The 20,024-nt window shown below is 51.7% G+C and overlaps 2 protein-coding genes across 2 annotated transcripts; one reads left to right on the plus strand and one right to left on the minus strand.

Annotated features, from left to right (window-relative positions):
• Nucleotides 1-7: 7 nt before the first annotated feature.
• Nucleotides 8-3,356, minus strand: trmt61b (tRNA methyltransferase 61B). The gene is made up of 6 exons (XM_086150480.1): nucleotides 2,144-3,356; nucleotides 1,968-2,070; nucleotides 998-1,188; nucleotides 747-838; nucleotides 251-573; nucleotides 8-130 (listed from the first exon to the last, which is right to left on the minus strand). Exons 1-6 carry the CDS (start codon nucleotides 2,855-2,857, stop codon nucleotides 93-95), a joined length of 1,461 nt encoding a protein of 486 aa, XP_086006606.1. The 5' UTR covers nucleotides 2,858-3,356; the 3' UTR covers nucleotides 8-92.
• A 1,895-nt stretch (nucleotides 3,357-5,251) lies between these two features.
• wdr43 (WD repeat domain 43) lies at nucleotides 5,252-16,324 on the plus strand. Its single transcript, XM_086150482.1, has 18 exons — nucleotides 5,252-5,483; nucleotides 6,355-6,489; nucleotides 6,572-6,693; nucleotides 9,059-9,179; nucleotides 9,262-9,380; nucleotides 9,466-9,568; nucleotides 9,769-9,833; nucleotides 10,940-11,102; nucleotides 11,193-11,279; nucleotides 12,348-12,473; nucleotides 12,793-12,942; nucleotides 13,609-13,695; nucleotides 13,774-13,805; nucleotides 14,483-14,546; nucleotides 14,639-14,752; nucleotides 14,838-14,907; nucleotides 15,580-15,644; nucleotides 15,755-16,324. The coding sequence occupies exons 1-18, from the start codon at nucleotides 5,277-5,279 to the stop codon at nucleotides 15,881-15,883; spliced, it is 1,959 nt and encodes a 652-aa protein (XP_086006608.1). The 5' UTR covers nucleotides 5,252-5,276; the 3' UTR covers nucleotides 15,884-16,324.
• The last annotated feature ends 3,700 nt before the right edge of the window (nucleotides 16,325-20,024 follow it).

Consider the following 20,024-nt stretch of genomic DNA (forward strand, 5'->3'; position numbering starts at 1 on the left):
AATCACATTTATTTTTCTCACGTTTATTTACAGAAACATCATTCTGGTCTGTAAAAAAAAACATCGTGTTAGTTTCCGCTCTCCCTCGGTGCTCAGAGCCCCACGCACTTCCTCAGTTTCACCAGGAAAGCTGGGGATTTAGATGAAGAGAGATTTATTTGCAGAACTGTCACAAAAACCCGAAATCAAACCAGTTAAGAGCGGAAAAAAAAAAAAGGTCCAATGTGCGTTGCTTGTTTCTGAATCTAACCTGTGTGGCTCATTTGCTCAGGATGAGGCCTGGCGATGTAGGGAACCCCCCCGAACGACGGCTCGGCCGAAACACAGGCCCGGAAAACGTCACCCCGAATCGGGGAAAGCGAATCGTTCACGAGGACGCGGGGGTCACCTTCATCCGCCTCCTCCGACGGGTTTCCATCCAAAGTCAGGGGCTTCCTGGAGACGAACCGCCCGTCCTTCTGCAGGGCCGGGGCCACCAGCCAATCCCGGACCGGGACCTCGACGATGCGTTCGCAGAGCAGCGGGAGCGACAGGCAGCGGAGACCCTCCAGCAGGTCCGTCACCTGAGTCACACTGGGGACAGACGGGGAGCCACTCGAGTCAGGTCGCCGCTGAGAACACACACACACACACACACTCCGGCTGCACGGTCAAATCTGCTTTCCGGGCCTTCTAATCAGGGTCGTCCAGCAGCGGGAGGAACCTCCAAAGAACAGTTCAGAGACTCAAAAACAAGCCTGACTCACTTAGCGAGGTAGACGGCGCAGACACCTCCGGGGTGCAGGTGTGGGATCACGGCGTGTAACACCAGCTGGGGGTCGACCAGATCCAAAGCCACCTGAAACACAAGAGTTTGTATCGTGAGCGAAGAGTCGCGGCCGAATCTGCGAATCAGTTTTTTCGGTTTCTGCGTTGAGCTTGTTTTCCCGCAGGAAGGGCTCATCGGTCGACTGTGGCGCCACCCGGTGTCCTCCATGGATGCGACAACGGAACTCACCGCGCTGAATCCCCAGCCTGCCAGCAGGCAGGAAGCGGCGCGCAGGTCGGCGTTCTGGAACTGGACGTTGTCGGGCCACTCCTCCCCTCGCCGCAGGCTCCACGATGACCTCCAGCGCTGGTAGTTCTTCACCGCTCTCTTGTAGTGGTCCTCCCTGACCTCCACGCTCAGCACGCAACCCCTGGATCCAACTAAGTCCGAAAGAAAGTCATTTTTAGAAAAGTTGTGAGAATATATAAGGTCTAACTTTTTATGCTGGACAGCCACGCTCTTATTCCAAGGCGAAGAACCCTCGCTTTTTCTGCATCGCAGCAGATTTGGACGGTAACTCGTTCCAGCGCGCTACAAATCCAAAGTAATCGATCAATTGTCAATTTACTGAAAATAAGATGTGTACCTTCACGATCACATCCTTGAGAAGAATTCCACTTAGCGCTCCTCTCCGGAAAACACTCTTATGAGACCGTGTTCCAGAGCAGGGGTGGGCATTTATTTTGGCTGGAGGGCCACATTTCTTACATAATTTTTCTGCACGGGGCAAAATTGCAATTTAAATAATTTACTTTTTTTTTTTTGCATTTTATTTCAACTTTAAAATCATTAACGATCATATAAATGTACCCACATTATTTTGTATGTAATCATCCATACAAAATTAAACAAAAGGAGTTTTTAAATTCGATATTGATTGAAAATACTACTTAAAATATTCAAAGAAAATCGTTTGGCGGGCTGTAAAATGTTTCCTGCAGCCGACCCTGTAAGGTGTGGACAGCAGACGTCACAAGAAACACTGCTTTTTTTAATATCGGCTGATATCGAACTGCTTGTCCGCGCACCGTGCGTTGCAGCGGTACACGTGCACACGTATCTGCAGCCAAGCGAGTAGAGCACTCGAGTGTGACGCCGCTTTTTTACACATCAGAGTGTGCGAAAAGTTCTTGCAGGCCGGAAGTGCGAGGGTGCAGACCTGCTCGGGACAGAAACAGAGACATGGCCCCGGACCCGGAGCCCGACTCCAAGACCCGATCCCCCTCCGTCACGTCCATCATCATCAGCATGGTGGCCGCGTCCTGGGTGCAGAGAGACGAGTCACACCGAGCGTGTGAGAGCTCACGATCGTCCTGGTGGAAACCAACGTGGTACCTTTGGGTAAGCGATCGCCGGACCCCTCTTCATGTAGAGCACGTAGTCCTCCAGACTGGCCCGTCGGATCAGGATTTGAGCCCCCCTGTTGGTCTTCAGGAACTGTCCCGCGGCCCGTCCCGCGATATCGTCGTGCAGGATGATCCCCCAGCTGCTCTGCAGGCGCATCCCCATCTGCAGCTGGAACATCTTCCTGAACTCCACCTGGCCTTTCTTGCGGTACTCGGCCACCAGCAGCTCCCCGAACGCCAGCAGCCTCTCTCCCGGCAGGGTGGAGGACGACGTCCTCTCCATCACGTCCACCTGGACGTCTGAACCGTCCCCAGGTGGAGGTGCCTCTTCTTGGTGGGTCCCAGGGTCATCGGTTGGGCTCGGCTCCTGCTGGGCATCGACAACCTCCTCGGGGTGCTGGTTCTGCTCCCTCAGCTGCATCACGTCAGGACTCAGCACCTCCGGAGGCAAGAGGGTGCTGATCCTTTCCAGGGGGGACAGAGGCCTCCTTCTACTCCTCCCAGACTCCAGGGCTCGCCCGGCTTTCGGCTCGGCGTCCGGGTCGGGTGAGTCCGAGCCGTGCACCTTGTTGCCGTTGCAAATCCCACGACCTGACGAGAACCTCCTGCTCGTGGCGAGTCTGGCCAAAACATCCTTGTGAGCTACTCGTCCGACACTCAGCAGCCTGTGGAAAAAAGCAATCCCTGTGCTGGACACCTGCATGACCAGCCCTCCAAAGTACAGTAGTTTAATTAAAAAAAAATAAAAGTCTGCCTATGTGGGGAGGTAATCAGATAAAACAGAATGCCACAGATGAATTCAATTTTTAGAAATAACTGTCTTGTACACTATGAAAGCAACCATCTTCCTCTTGCTGAGTGCAGTTTATTTAGAATGGAGGTCGCCATGATGGGAAATGCCGACGAGGATTAAAAAAAAGGCGCGGGCGTGACGTCATAACTGTGCGACGGGTGTAGTACCACCCTCTGCCAGTAGAGGGCGCACCAGTGAATTTTACCGTGCGACTGCGACGATTAGAATTACAAATGGGAGTTAATCAATAAATCATTCTCCCCATCTGGAAATTCACCAACAGTTGTGAATGTGATTATAAATGAATTTGTTATCACTTGAAATTAAACGACAAAAATCTGATATTAATTTTACATGTATTGTATATATATTGATCCCCAAAAATAGGGGAAATTGCTTTTTGTTGAAAGCAGCTCCTGCTCACAGAGTAAAGTGCAGAGTATTTCAAAACAGAACTCCATATAAAGATAAAGAATAAAATAGCGAATCATTATATAGAGAATAAAAAACGGTAATGATCAAAATAATAAATAAAAATAAAGTCAAAGGTATGCAAGAAAATATTTGTAATGTGTATACATGTGTATTTTCAAGTACATGTATGTGATTACATGTAGTATCCATCTATATAAATCAGGGTTATTGCACATGAATAAATATATGTTTATATATAATATTCCTTTGATAATCCCACAGGATGGAGCTCCTTGACGGCGTTTAATTCATGCAGCTTTGGAAAATAATCAATGAGTATTTAATTCAAATGTATTTTATCGTAGTTTATTCATTTTTAAAATGTCAATTTAAATTTGAAAATTATGGCGTTCTCGTAACATCGAAATAAAATGTTTTGTAATATTTTTGTCGCTCTTTCTGCACGATGGACAGACATTGAGTATTTTGCTTAAAAGTAACCTTCAACCCAACATCTTTTTTTTCGGTTCAAAATGTTCTGTTGCGTGGAGAAATGTAATTCCATTTTCTCTACAGTTGTTCATTGATTTTGAAAAATGCAACACATATTTTGTCTGTGGAGGTTCTCGGTTATCCAGGTCATGGTGAATTCTTGTTGAAATCTTCTTGTCTTGGCAACTGGACTTGAGTTTCTTGAAAGTGAAGAAACTCGAGTCCAGTTGCCAACACATATTTTGTTTATAGGTAGCATAAAGGCAAAAAAACGGCAACTTATTATTATTACTTTAATTAGTGTTTTTTTTTTTTTATTTTCACAGATGTGTGCACTATTACTCTGTTCATGTTCTTATCCTTGATGTTGTCATTTTGGTTATCTAACTCTCACCCTTTTTTGTTGTTGTTAATTTTCCATTCTGTTGTCTATTCTTATCCTTGTTGTTACTCACAATGCTGTCTATTTCTTTGTGCTTGTCTTTTGCCATCTCTTAATTGTCTCTCTATTTATATTTATTGATATTATAACTGTTGCGCTGCTGTGACAAAAGAGTTTCCCCACTGGGGATCAATAAAGTACATCTTATTCATAAGTTTGATCCGTACAAAGTGTGCTATATGTATAGGATAAGATAAACTTTATCAATCCTCATAGGGAAAAATGTTTTGTCACAGCAGTGCAATAGTTATAGTATCAATAAATATGAATAGAGAGGCAATTAGAAGATAGCAAAAGATATCCACAAATAAATAGGCAGCAGAATGAACAACAAAAACCACAACAAGGATAAGGATGGCCAACAGAACGGAAAAAGAAACAGCAAGGGTGAGAAAAGACAACCAAAACCACCAATAACAAAGATAAAGAACGTAAACAGAGTGACATTTATTTATCCCGAAGGAAATTGTTGTGCCAGAGTTTCAAGTAAAACATAACAATAATAGATAATAGTAGGAAGGAGGGAGTATAAGAAATACAAATAAAATATAAAGTGTCAAAGTTAAGGCTATAAAGTGTTTTAAGGTCTTAAAAAGTACAAAGATTTGAATATTCCCTTCGGCTGAAGAAAGTGGAATTAAAAAGTCTGAAAAGCAACAACAAAAATAAAGAAAAATAACCAGGAAGCGAATGGGTAAAATAGACAAGGGAGTTAAAGCATGACACGGGTCACTTATACTGGTTGACAACTTAATTTCCTTCAGGATTAATAAAGTATTTCTACTGTTTTCTACAAAATGTTTCCCACCTCTGGTCTTGTGCAACGGAGGCAACAGGAGTGTGTGCGTGTGCGTGTGCGTGTGTGTGTTGTCATCCGGCGGCGGCCAATCGCGAGCGGCCTCCCGACGCTACTGCGCATGTCCGCGGCTCCACACGTGGTTCGTGTAAACCTCACACGCAGACGCACGCAGCGCTCTAGAAATGGCGGCCGAGGTTGGCAGCGCTGCGTCGCGGCTACCGTGCGTTTTTTCGCCCAAATCGCGGCAATTCCTGGCGCTTTGTTCCCAGGACGGCAGGCTGCGCATCTGGAACACGGACAATAATACGCTTCACCAAGAATACGTGCCTTCCGCTCACCTGAGCGCCACCTGTGTGTGCATACAGTGGGGACCATGCCGGGCAGTCAAGGTACGTGCGGCGGCGGATACCCCCTCCTCCTTTGCTAGCTACGTGGGCTACAACGAGGCCCCGGATAACGTCTTTTACACCAAGTCCGACGCTTCAAATCTGAAAAATGTCACTATCCTCACCAAGAATGGCGTTTTTGGAACCCGTAGCCCTCCGGTCGCGGCTTATTTCGCGGATTCATCGCCTTTCGCCAGCCTCGGTTCTCGGTGTTAGCTTCTAGCTAGCCAGCTAGCTAGCTAGCTAGCTCCGACAGCTGCGTAGCCACGCACATGTTAGCCCCACATGGGAAAGTTCGCCCGTGGAAAACATCGGCCTCAGCGTGGAAATGTCACGGCATCGTTCGGGGTTCACGATTGACTCCTCCTTGCCGGATGTACTAGTATTTTTCTACTTCAGTTTTGTTTTCTGGTAAAGTGGTAGTGATTTGATCACCCCGAACGAGAAGCGTGCGTGGCCATCGCACTTTAGGGTGGTTTCTTCGAACTTTCCGGAAAATGTGATTAAAATCATTAAAAGTTTCAGAAAAGTTGACCCCAAAATTCAAATGTTTGTATGTATGTACGTTTGGTCGTATTCCTTCAATCAAAGACCAGCTGGATTTAGTGTTTGAGATTCATCTAATACTTGAATCTAAATGCAGTGGGTTTTTCATAGAAACTGATTTATGCACTTTCATTTTCAAAGAAACTGAACTCATAATATCAGTCACCCATCTCTATATTTATATATTTGTAGGCCATTATCCGAAATCTGACCTTGAGTCAGATGTGCACAGTGACCTCCCTATTTTCATCAAATGTGCAGTACTTTTGATTTTAAACCGCCATTATCGTGGTCATGAGTCATTTTTTTTATTTCGTTTTTTTTGCAGGATGGGCCCCAGAGGAAGAAGAGGAAATCCGAGGCAGGGCAGGTGGAGGAGAGGGCAGACCTGTTGGCCATGGGCACAGCAGCAGGCAGTGTGCTCATCTACAGTACGGCCAAGGGAGCGCTGCACTGCACCCTGGTGAGTTTGATGTCCATCCCCAGTAAGCCGGGCTCCAGGTTTCCCGGTTTCTGTGAGTAACCGCGATCTGTCGTCCCCTCAGGACGGAAGCCACAGCGGAGCAGTGAACTGCGTCCAGTGGCATCCAGAAGACAGTTTATTGTACAGCGGCTCCGACGACACCAACATCGTTGAGTGGGACCTGCAGACGGGCAAAACACGGAGGTCGGTGTCTGCGCTCGCTTGCGTTCACGGGGTGATTTTGGGCGGGGAAACCGTGTAATAAAAACAGCAAGAAAGCAACAGTTTGCCTTAAGGGAAACCTTTTGGGTAAGAGAAGAGAAGTATCAGTATGTCTCATTGGAGCAGCTCGCAATGAAGTTGTGATTAAAATTAACCCCCCCCCCCCCCCCCATAAGACTGTCATAAATGGCATAAAAATAGTGTTCCCATATAACCTGAACACTCCATGAGAGATCAGGAGAAGGTGGATGTTCACATCCGGTGTCTTTCTGAGCTCTGATTCTTTCGAGTTTCTGACTGCCTGACGAAGCAACATTTCAATCCTTAAACAGTAATCGAACTATCATGGTGCCCCAAGCAGGCCCTTGGTGAAAATGGACTGAACCTGCTCCTCCTCCAGCCCCCGGGTTTGGTGCCTGGTGAAACGCCAGGTGTTCACCCGGGGTTGGAAGTGTCGGTCAAAACCAAATACTGAGTAGAAGGTGCGCGTTTGTCAGGTGAACAGTTTGCAAGCAGAGGAGGAGCCGGCGAAGGCCGACACCAGCCGTGGGTTTGGGTCTGATGTGATTTGAACACGGGGGGATGTTTTTTCCCAAAGATCAAAGTGGGTCTGATGATGGCTTCACATTATTAGGCATCCAGGGACCAACTCGTCGGTGGATGTCGAGATATAAGAAGCCATATTTCGACAGAAGAAGTTTTCAGATCCAATAACCCCGTCTTCATGGTCTGTTTCCAGGCTGACTTTTCCTCTTCCTCTACTTGTTGCCGCCAAAAGCGTCCCGGCTGTAGTTCACTAACAAAGGAGCGGTAAAGGTCGGCCGGCTGCGCTGCAGCGCAGGGCTCGCCGTGCAGATGTTGGGATGCGCGGTCAGAACCTGCTGAGCTGGTCCCCGGACTGCTTTCCCCAGCTCGGCCACCTGGTGTCACACTTTGCACGACAGTGTCGGCCTTTTATCTGAGGCCTCGCAGCAACTCCAGTCACTTTACCGCACCTTGAGATTTCCTTCATTCATTCATTATCCAGACCGCTTATCCTGCACTCAGGTTGACGTGGAGACTCCACAGCGAAAGGCACCTCTGTGGAAATCCAAGCGGGGACCTTGTGAGTGTGAATCAGAAGTGCTAACCGCTGCGCCGCCACGTCTTGTGTTTTTTTTAAGACGATTCAAGTCGCGCACACTCGACAAATGAGCCGGAGGGGAATCCTCCGACTCAAGTCAAATCAAAATGGATCCGGTGAGAAACAAACTTAGACAGGTTTTTTTTCCCCCCCTGCTCATTTCATGCACACAGCAACCAGGGTGTAACTCCTGCATCTCTAAATTGTCACTCTTTGTGTTTTGAGCTGTGCTTTTAAATTCTCCATTCAGCCCTGTTAGCGTTCTGAATGGCAACCGATCTCCTGAAGGTCGTTTTGGAAACGGCTCCGCTTTCAAGGCCGGCCTGGTAGCTCGATGCTCCACGTGCGGTTTGGACCCGGCGTCCGGTGCAGGTACCACGTTATCGGCGGCACCACCGACACCATTCACACCCGCCTGGGTTTCTGCTGTCGACCCGGGTGATTTTCACTGCGAGTCGCGCCCCGGCGCCACTCGAACACATATTTTTTTTTGGATCCCGGATGTTTTTTCAGGTTTACTAAACGACTTGAATTCGGTTCCAGGGAGTAGCCTCCTCCAGGGGAACCTTTTTAAGCGTTGCATCCCCACAGGCAGTGAGGTACCGGTGTGTCGTGCATCTGAGCCCCCCGCACTCCAAAACAAACCACCAAAGAAGAAAAAGGCGCCGCGGTCAGCACGGGGGTGGACGCTGCCACAGCGTCCGTGTTCTGCATGACGGGAATGATAACAATGGACTCCGATGGGTCGAAGTGTTTTTATCTTCTCCACTGAACTGCCGTGCCGTGTGAAGAATCCTGTTAGCCGTTAGCTAACTTTGCATTTGTTTTGGCCAAAATGCTAATGTTCCTCTGCGAGCCCTGGAAACCCCTGTGTGGCGCAGCAGGCCAGAAGAGCTTGGACCTCTTTTTGGCTCCATCTCTTGCTTTTTTTCCCCCCTAATTTGTCTCCAGAAAACCAACCAGTGACATGATAGTTTTTTTAAAATGGCACTCCGCCATCTGATAATGCGTGCGGCTTATGAGTTCCACTGGAACTGTAAAAAGAACCCTCTCTGAGTGGGAGCTGGAGTCCAAAGTTGGTTCCTCTGCTGCCCGCAACCGTTCCTGGAAGGGTTATATGAGCGGCTTCAAGCCACACTTGAAGTTCTCATCGGTCTTGATCTGTGAAGATTGCGTGTAAACAAACATCCAGAGGATAGACATGCTTCTCCTGTGTCTCCGCAGTAAATGGAAGGCGGATCGCGCGGCCGTGACCAGTCTGTGCGTGAGTCCGGACGGAAAACTGCTGCTCTCCGCCGGACAGACCATCAAAATGTGGGACTTGGACTCCAAGGAGGTTTACAGGGTGAGTCCCAACATGTGTGCTCGCGTCAGAGCACGATTCACTTCCATAAATCGGTAGCTTGACTCTCCTCCTGCTCCTGCAGAAATTCACCGGCCACTCCACGGCCGTGACCGCCCTGTCCTTCGCCACCACGAGATCCCCCGACAGCAACGGCCTCTACTTCCTGTCCGGCGCCGCACACGACCGGCTCGTCAGCGTATGGTGCGTGCGCCTCCGTTAAATCCCGTTCTTTTGCACTTGTGTCGACCGACGTGACGTTCTCCCCCCTCCCCCTCCTCCTCCGCAGGCAAGTGCGAGATGACAAAAAGGACAAAAACTCTGTGGTTTCCTTCACGCTGACGGACGAGCCCCGGCACGTCGACCTCGTTCCCTCCAACAGCAAGGATGAGGTGAGGTGTCGCTGCTCCGCGCAGGAAATTAAACTCCGATACGCTGAACGCCACTTCCTCTCGGGGTTGAGGTGGTTATGGGGTGCAGCGAGAGGTTGACGCCTCTGCCCAACCCTGTATTTTTTCCTGGAGAAGTTATTGCAGTCATGCAGGATATGTGTTGACCAGTGTTTTGTGTGTGTCCGTGTGTGTGTGTGCAGGCCGTGAGGCTGGCGGTGGTGTGTAAGGATGGCCAGCTGCATCTGTTTGAGCACTTTCTGAACGGGTGAGTCCTTGAAGCGCCGGAATCGAGAGACCGGAGTAAATGGTATTGCAAGGAATAAATCGATGCTAGCCGGGTCCTTGATTTTCTCTTCGGTCAAACCGATCTCGAGTCTTGTTGGTTTTCCGGCCACGTTTCCGTCGGTGTTTAGACTTCGGCTCAGCGGTGCAGTTACTCCTCCACCGAAACTCAATAACTGGCTGCCAAAACTCCGGAGCCCTGTCTTCTCATGACAAAAATATTGGGGCGGTTTATTTAGATAAATAAGTTCCAAAAAAGAAAATTGACACGTTTTTAATCATACCTTTATTAGCAGCGCGGGACATTTCTCAGTGCACAGATTCCAGTGGGCGTGGTTAGCTTCCCTTCCAGCCTCCTAGCACTCAATGCTAAACTGTTAGCGCTAGCACGCAGGCCAGTAATGCTAGCGTCGTAGGAGCGCACTGGTCAGTGATGTTAGCGTCGCGTGTCGGTGACGTTAGCAGTGTAGGACTGGGCGCTCGGCAATGTTAGCCTTGTGTTAGCACGCAGCTTGCTAACCTAGCCTTGTGCGAGTGCGCAGGTCAGTAACTTGCTGTGTCAGTCGCAAGCTGATGTTGTCTATTCAAGCTTACTGAGCTCATTGATTAATTTATAAAACAAACTTTTTTTTCCATTAAATTGTGATTCATTCCGAGTTGATAAATTGTAACCCTTTTAATTAGATGTCTTCAATGCGTCCCAATTAAAATTCGATTTATTCTGATTGATAAATTGCAAAATAATAATTAATTCATAACACATTCTCTTCAATGGAGTCCCTCCCCTGGTATTGTTGTATTTTTTTGTGATGAACTCTGCGCCCGGAGAGAGTCCACCACTAAAGGTTCTGCAGAACCTAAAGGTAACTTCAGGTAGGCTGCAGTTTGATAGAAGCGCGTCGGTCTTCATCGCGTTCCCTCGCTCCTCGATCCCGAGGCCAGGAGGTTCGCGTCCATCTCAGGCATGCCTGGTGTTTCAAGTGAATAGCTTTAATTCAACCGCCATGGGGCAGATGTTGGTCTTTCGATCCTAGCGCCGCGCCACCCACGCGGTGGATTCACCTCCTGTCCGAACCCTCCGCCCTCCAGGCCCTGCAAGAAGCCCCTGTCGCCCTCTTGCACTGTGCTGATGTCGGACACGGAGGAGCTGCCGCGGCCGCTGCCCCTGCTGGCGGCCGCCGTCTGCGCAGAGGACTCCCAGAAGGTGCTGCTGGCGTACGGCAGCCACATCCAGCCCGTCATCGAGAGGGTGGTGAGTTCGGCGCCGCTGCGACCCACGCCAGGTTTCCAGGCGGTTCCCCCAAACCCCTCCAGAACCTTCTGCGCTCTGTCGTCCACGCAGGAAATCAACACGGCGGAGAGGCACGTCTGCTTGACCCGGAACGTCGAGTCCACCTTGTCCCTCTCCATGGTAACCACGGTTTCCAAGGTAACCACCACAGCTGCGTGATCCCTCAAGTCCGGCAGGATTTTGTGATTATTGTGTCGGACGGGGGGCTTAAACGGCATATAAACAGAATATTCTACCAGGAAATATTATGGGATGGAAACCCAGGCGAGTAGGGGGCGAGGTGCGCTGGCTTTTCTCCCAACATCTAGGTTTGTAGGACCAACTGGACCTGAAAATAGTGTGTGTGCAGCAATGGGCAGCAGAGCCCGCTGGGGCAGGCTAACAGGCTAACACCTGGGTGCCTCTCTGTTGGATAACAGAGGTACACCAGGCAGTTGTGTGTGTGTGTGTGTGTGTGTGTGTGTGTGTGTGTGCGCCCGTATCTCATCTTCTCTGTGGAGGTGCTCTCTGCTGTCCTTCGGTTCCTATTTCCACTTCCCCGCGCATCTGTCGCCGCAGCCACCTGCGGGGGGCAGGAGGTCACCGCCGGGGTTTGAGAATGAGGAGAAGCGAAGCTCGCCGCCGCTGCGGCAGCCGGATTCTCCGAGAGGTTTATTTAATGAGAGGTTGTTTCGCTATGAAGGTCCAGCATCAGCGTGAGCTGGCAGCTACTCCCAGGGCGGCTTTCTCGACTTGACGCGTCCAAACCATCAACTGCTCGCTACTCTATTTCTCATTTCCGAGCCCCCGGGGAGCGCCTGCGAGCCGGGGAGCGAGATCTGCTGCAGCTCGGCTTCAGAATATTTGTGGAAATGGTTCTTTTTTTCTTCTTTTTTTTCGGAGGAAACCTAGGTCTTTGTTCCCCGCCGTGGCTGCAGGCGCCGCGCCGCTCTCACAGCTCATAGTTTGAACAGATGAAGCAGGGAAAAAGAATAAAATAAAACACGAAAAAGCAGATTTAATAACGGCGGTTCCCGTGTTGACTGTCTGCGAGCCCGGGCCCGGGGCCTCCCTGACTGCGCTTCGTCTTTATCTATCGCGTCGCACCGTGCGGAGGGGCCGGCCGCAGGAAGGGTTTCGCAATAAAACCACCCCATCCCGGAAAAACCGGCCTCTTAATTTCATCGCCTCTGCGGGATTAGAGATGAATAACTGTCTGCCGTCCAGGTCAAGACCCCGTGCGTCAACGCCAAGAGCAAAGTGCTGGTCCCGGGGCTCCCCGGACACCAGGCGCCCCTGAAAGGAGCCCCGCCGGCGTCGGAGAAGAGGAAAAAGGACGGCGAATCGAATGAGGTTCGTTCAGTCTTCCGCATCCCGAACACACACTTTGCATACGAATCAAAGGGACGGGTGGAAATGCAAATGTGTTTTTGAAGGGACGGGAAAAACGTCTGAAGAACGTCCACAGAAGTTTTCCTTCCTCATAGCATAGATAAATGAATGTAAGGACTACAAAAATGGAGTGGCATTTGTAGTTTTTAAGCACCGCCGATGCTCCTCACACCTACACGGTTGCTTTTAACACAGTGGGAAACAAAAGTGCACGTGCGGGGAAACGTGAAGGCGATGCTCGTCGCTCCGCTGAAGGTCTCTGACTCTTCCTCCCCCACAGATGTCCATAGCGGAGCGGCTGGGCGAGATGGACCTGTCCACCATCTCCACCGCGGCAGGAGCTACCAAAGGAGAACCTTCATTACTCACCGACAACTTTGCGGTTCTGCTGGTTCAAGGCCTGGAGAGCAAAGACGCCAACATTCTCAACGTACGACACACACACACACACACACACACTCTCAGAGCTTAGGGCTGAAAGAAACCCTTCTTCACCTCTGCTTGTTATGGAGAAGTTCTCCATCTGCAAAAAGGGGGAGATGAAGCCGTTCTGGATGATTCCGAATGGAGGAGGGACAGGTTGTTTGGTCCGAGGAGAAGCTCCGCGTCTCAGAAGCCGTGAGCTTCTTTCACGCCGGACGAACTTTCTGCAGCTCCTCGGATGTTTTCGGGAAACGCTCCGGTCCTCCTGCGCCGCAGGGGAACATCAACATTTTGGCCAAAATAAGTCCAGAGGTAGCGAACGGCTTATGGGCTCCTTCACAAGGCAGCGCGGGGAGAAGATAAAACTCCAACCCTCTGATTCCCTGGTTATTATTCCACAAATCTTATATAGCAGCTTCCACCTCCATGTTGTCCATGTCCTCCTCCTCTTCTTCTTCAGAGGTTTGTTTTTGAGGGCACTTAACCCTCTCGTCCCTCACTGCCTGTGGGAATGCTAAGCTAAAAGGCTACATCCCGGAGCCAAACTCAAGCTAGACGGTTCAAAAACCGGCTGATGACTTTCTCCTGGTACTTTGGAGAGCCGGCCATCGCCAGAGGGTCCAGAACATCCCCTCACTAGATACTGATTTTAGTTTTATTTCCTCCTCTGCAGAAGGTGTTCCAGACGCGGAAAGACATGGTGATAAAGAAGACGGTGTCCCGGTTACCGCTGTCCGCCGTTCTCCCGCTGGTGGAGGAGGTGAGGTCGAGCTCCGGCTCCGAGCTCCGCAGTTTGGATCTTCTCCCCGCGCCTTAACGAAACCTCTTTCCTCCTCAGATCACCACGAGGCTGCAAGGACACCCTTTCTCGTAAGTGGACGCCGGACCCTCCGTCTCTCCACCTCTGGCCCGAGGAGCACCGGGGTTCTCCGGTGGAAGTGGTCTCCGTTTTTTTGTTTTTTTTTCCCGTAACGAAAGAATCTCCTCTCGGTAAAAAATCCCGGCAACCTGAACGGAAGTTAAAGCCGCCTCTCCTCGCCCAGGAAGAGGAGATCCTTCTTCTAGCGGCTCATCCGTCGCCAAGGAGAGCCTGAGGATTCCTTTATTTAATCTCCCTTTAATTTAACTTCACGCGGGAAGTGCTTTATTATTCCTTAATTCCCCGCTTTTTGTTCCGCTGAGTGGCCTCGGCAGAGCCGCGGGCCTCCGTTCTCCACGCCGGCCTCCGTGGCTTCCACGCAGCGCCGTGGGTTCCTCACCGGGAACCAGGGGTTCCAGAGCCTTTTCAGACCGCCTCTGCGCTGGTTTCTCGCCGGGTTCGTCTCGGAGTGTGTGTGTGTGTGTGTGTGTGTGTGTGTGTGTGTGCGTGTGTGCAGTGGGGAAACAAGTTTTCTCAGATGTTTGAGACCCCGGAGAACCTTGTGTGTGCTCCAGACCAGGAGAACCCTTAGAACGAGACCTTTAGATCTTCTCCTGAGAGACCTGAGCTCGGAGCTGCAGTGACTGACCGTGTGTGTGTGTGTGTGTGTGTGTGTGTTCTCCTGCAGGGCCGTGCTGATCGTGCGGTGGCTCAAAGCCCTGCTGATGTACCACACCTCCTACCTGGCCTCGGTGAGTCTGAGCTCCTCCCCGACGTTCCTCAGATCAGAGAAGATCTGCTCCTCCTCTTCTGCTCCCTTGACGCCCCTCATGTCCTCCAACAGCTTCCTGTCCTGGTGGAGCAGCTGGGCGTCCTCTACCACATGATGGAGAGCCGGGTCAAGATGTTCCACAAGCTCACCAGGCTCCACGGGAAGCTCTACCTCCTGATGACGCAGGTAAGTTCAGGAGGAACCGGGACGTCGCTCCCCTCCAACCCCGGACCTTCTCCAAACATCTCCACCGACTCTTCTCTCCCTCTAGGTGGCGACAGGTGACAGCGAGACCCAGGGAGCCGACGTGGACCACACCGCCAAGTTGGTGTACGAGGAAGGTGAGTGTTTGCTCCTCCGCCTGCGCGGGACCTCCGTCCGGGAGGAAGAACCTCCAAACCGCCGTCCTCGTCTTCCGATCGGCGTGAGCGGAAGGACGGAGGTCACCGGGGTTCGACCCCCGACCCCGGCTCCGACCTCAATTAAACCTCGGCCAATCAGATGAAAGCGGACGACGACGACGCTGCTCATCCCGCCGCCGCCGCCGCTCTTGGCGATGCACGGCACGCAAACATGGCTCTTGTTGCCTGGCAACTTGACCGCCAGCATTTCAGGGCCTTTTTTTTTTTTTTTTTTTTTTTGAATCCAAATGCAACAACAAGGCCTCGCTCCGCCGAGCGCTCATTACTGCACCGTGTAAACGCCTTTATCCCGCCGCATTTAAAGGGTGGAAAAAGCTGTGGGGGGGAGGGAGAAAATGAATTTTTTTTTTTTCGCCCTCGGCCTGCGGTTTCCATGCCGGACGGCGCCGCCGCCGCCGCGCAACTCGGGAAGCCGACTCCCTGAATGTCAATGCGTCGTTTGTTTTCGCGTCTCTGCCGGAAAAGTCATCTGCCGTCAGAACACGCAGCCCGATCCTCCCTGCGCCGACCGCCGTCCACATGTTAGCCAGCGCTTTTTTTTTTTAATCCCGGAACCTGATTTCACTTCTATCCCCCGCGACGCCCGCGCAGAATCTTCGGACGAGGACGACGACGACGCCTCCGCCGACGAAGGTCTTCCCGGAAACGATTCTGATGTAAGTCCGTCCTCCGGTCGTCCCCCGGACGAAAGCGGCGCCACGCTAACATTTGTCAACCGACCCGAAGGGGGTCGGAAACTAACATCCGTCACGTCCTTCGCCCTCAGAACTGGGAGGAAGACGAGGCGATGGAGCAGGAAGAGACGGCGGACGAGGAGGACAAGGTGGACCCGGACAGGACGGATTCCAAGACCAACGGCGAGGAGGACATGGAGAACGAGAGCGAGGAGGAATGAGACAAATTCAGCCGTACAATGATGGACCTAAAGAGCTATATATACTTTTCATTTTATATCCACGGTTTCAGTTTTATGACAAGAGATGATTTTACAAAATGAAGGGAAGCGCGTCGGACTCGGGAGGAGGGAGGCGCCGTGACCCCGTGACTCCCTCCCGCCCCCCCGGCGCCGAGGCGTTTGGGCCGACCCGCCGAGAGGAACGACTGAAAACGCAAATCTCGAGGATCCCGAGTTTTCCCCGCCGGTTCAGTTGGCGTTCCCGAGCCGGCGCAGGATTGCAAGCCGCCGCCGCCGCACGCAACCGGCGGGCGCAGACGTGGATCCGCCATCTTGTCCCCTCTGTAAATCTGTATGTACAGTGAAGTGTTTGTACCAGCGCCTCCTGAAGCCCCGCCTCCTCGCTCCTCGCCTCGCCAACAAATAAATTCCTGCAAACTCTCCACGAGCCTGTTTTACATTTTTCTCCCGCAGCCTCACACTTTCTCTGTTTCCGCTTGCCGTTTTTTGTTTTTTTTTTTTTGCTTTCTGGACGCGAGCCTCCTCTTCCTCCAGGAGTCTGCGGAAATTGACAAATGTTTTTTTTTTTCTATCCCACAATTCAGCTTGTGTGTGTGTGTGTGTGTGTGTGTGTGTGTGGCCAGGTTTAAACTGAAAAGGCTGGCTGAGAGATTCTGTGTAATTTGACCCATGCTGAGCTGTCTGCGAAAAAAAAAAATGGCAAAAGATGAGCGATTCTTTCGGTGGATCGGAGAAGAACGTCTGGAGACCAGAGGTCACCGTGATCTGGAGAGAACGTTCTCGTCCCACGCTTGGAGATTTCCTTTTGGATCATCGTGACGCTCCCGACGAGAACATCCGAACCAAAATCGCCGAGGCAACCCGGAGGTTTGCCGGATCCTGGTTACCGAGGCAACGACCTCCCGTGACCCCAGGACACCTGCCGCTGGACCTCCAAAGTCCTGGTCGCCCTGATCACCTCCTCTTCCTCCTCCAGATTTCACCTTGGTTTCCCCCCCCGGGTGTCAGCGATCATATACGACCGTGGCTTTTTAATTTGGAAAATGGGGTGAATTTATGATTCCGCGATTCGTCCCCCTTCCTCCCGCCTCCTCGGATTTAAGGCGCGAAACGTCTCGGACGTCCCTGAAAGCGCCGTTCTCGCTCTCCTCCTCGGAAGAACGCCCCGATGATCCATCAACCCGCCGTCTGCGGTTCCCCCTGCAGAGCCGCCTGGGCTGCATAACAAGTTCTCCAGCGAGCTGCCGGTTCCTGCCGGTGCAGGAGGCATCTTAACGCCCTTGAGATCCAGCCCGGAGAAGGTCCGCCGTGACGGAGGTTGAGGTCTCCTCCTCCTCCTCCTGGAGACACATGTTGATGTGACACCTGAGGAGAAGACGTCACCTGACAGACACACACTTTGTCCTTCCGCGGGAGATGAAGGTCCCCGATGGAGAGGACGGGACGGGACGGGACGTCGGGTCACGCGACGTCTTCCAGCGAGGACCTTCAGCTGACGTGTGACTGGCAGCGCCGCCCGGGCCGCTGGACCATGACTGGAGGTGGAGGAGGAGCTGGTGGAGGGCTGACAGCTCCAGCTGAGGACGGGGAGGAACGCAATTTTTTCCCCATTTGCCGGGAGATCCGGGAAGCCTCCGGTTGTGGAGGTCGGGAACGGCCTGGATGAGAAGGCGTCTGATTGGACCGTCATGTTCGGCGCTGTGGATAGTGCACGTGTGAGCGTGCACAGAGGACGGACGCTGGTTCGCGTCCAGACGCCGTTGGCGCTCGGGGTTGAAATGAGGCTCCTCTGTCAGCTGTGCTCCATCCCAAGGGTTCTGATGGAAGGAAGCCACTGAGGGAGGACAAGATGGGAGACGAGCCAGTCTGATCTCCTGGCTGGAGGTTCCGTGGTTGTCAAACACACCAGAGAACCTCCAGACCTCTCACCCTCCAGCCAGGAGAACACTGAGAACACAGGACCTCCAGAATGAAGACCTGCCAGACCACACAACCTCTAGAACTCAGAACCTCCAAAATTCAGAACCTGCAAACCAATGACCCTGGAACCCATAGAACCTCCAGACTGCAGAACCTCCAGGACCTTGAACCTGTAGCCGGCAGAACATCCGGACGTCAGAACCTTCAGTTCTTCCAGCAGACCATGGAACCTCTAGACCCCACAACCTCCAAAATGCTGAACCTCCAGACCACTGACCCTCCAGCCTGCAGAACATCCTGACCTCAGAATCTTCATACCATAGACCCTTCATCCTGCAGAACAACCAGATCATGATTCCTCCAGACCACAGAACATCTAGAACTCAGAACCTAAAAAAGGAGAACCTGCAAACCAACCAAAACGCTGGACCTCCAGCCCGCAGAACATCCCGACCTCAGAATCTGCATACCATAGAACCTTCATCCTGCAGAACCACCAGACCATCGAGCCTCCAAACCATGGATTCGCTCGACTACATAACCTCCAAAATGCAGGATATCGAGACCACAGATCATCTAGACTGCAGAACCTAGAACCTCCAGACCACTGATCCTTCGGCCCGCAGAACATCCAGACCTCAGAATCTTCATACCATAGACCCTTGCAGAACCACCAGACCATCGAACCTCCAAACCATGGATCCTCTAGACTACTTAACCTCCAAAATGCAGAATATCCAGACCTCAGAGCCTCCAGACCATGGAACCTCTAGACAACACAACCCCCAAAATGCTGAACCTCCAGACCACAGATCATCCAGACCGCAGAACCTTGAACCTCCAAACTTTGAGTTTGAGGAACGCCTTTCGTCCAATTGTGCCTTGGGGCAGAGATGAGACGATCATAGATCTACCGGGAGAGGAATGTCCAAACCAAACCCCTTCCTGTTCCTTCACCTGAAGGGTTCCTGCCTGGTTCCCCAACTGTCGTTTGACGGTTTCACCCTCTCCAAACATCTGTTTTCTCCAATTTTCTCCATTTCCCCTGCCCTCCAGCGGCAGATTAACCCCCCCAGATGATGTCACGACGGACATCAACATTCATCTTCACTTCCCGTTCCTCCTTTCTGGCGCGGCGGCGATCGACGGGGAATCCGAGGCGTCGGAAGAAGTGACTGAAAAGGCAGTCAAGGACCCGACGGAGCGAAATCCTCGCGTACGCCGAAATCCACGCCGCTCTGTGAGGATCAAAAACCGTTCCATCCAGAAGGAAAAGTTCTGTCCGGAATCTAAATCAGCGCCGTCCCCGCGCCGCCGTCTCGCCGGGGCTCCTGTGTTCTGGAGTCCAGAGATATCCGCCGCCGAGATGCCGATAAGAAGCAGCTGCTTTTTTTTTTTTTCCTCCTCAGATATAATTACAGCCGGGGGGGATTTTTCCCCGGCGGCTCTTTGAGCGCGGCGAGCGAAACGGCGGTGAGTTACTCTTTATTTAAGGAGGTAAATCTGCAGCTGAGCCGACGGGAGGTAAACATGCGGGCGAACGGACTAATTCCTTCTTTTCATTCCCGGGTCAGACGTCCCCTGTGGCGGCGGCACGTATTCCGGAGCTGTAAAGATGGAGGGCGGGTGGATGAAATAGATATCGCCTCCTCCTTCCCCCTCCGGTTCACTCCACGTCCCCTCCCCCCCCAAAAAAAATAAAACCAACCCTGGATTCACCACGTCACCTTCCTTATGTCCTGTTTCATTGGACCAAACCCCTAGGGTTGGAGGGCTTATAGGCCTCCATTGCCGTCCACTCCCCCGGATGCTGTTGGTACCGTTTCCACTGTGACGTTTTCGAAGACCTAAGTTGCCTTTCGGACCTCCGTCTCCATAGAGACATGAAAGACGGGTATTCGCACCAAGATCGCAGTCCATTCCCATGTGGGGCCTGGTGGACCATAACAACAATGGCGGACTCCGGAGTACTACGTGTGCTCTTCACAGGAAATGTCTACGCGTGCATGAGTTGGTCAACTGTAACAACAATGGCGGACTCTGGAGTACTGCTTGTGCTCTTCACGGGTAGTGTCAACGCATGCGTGAGAGGGTCAACTGTATCAACAATGGCCAACCCCAGAGTTCACCCAAGTACTCTTGAGTAGTCCAGAGTAATGCTTGTGCTCCTCATCGATAGTGTCTACACGAGCGTCAGTGG

Source organism: Fistularia commersonii, chromosome 8 (assembly GCF_037954325.1).
Source record: "Fistularia commersonii isolate RoL2024-O1a breed Wild chromosome 8, RoL_Fcom_v1.0, whole genome shotgun sequence".
NCBI classification, from domain to species: domain Eukaryota; kingdom Metazoa; phylum Chordata; class Actinopteri; order Syngnathiformes; family Fistulariidae; genus Fistularia; species Fistularia commersonii.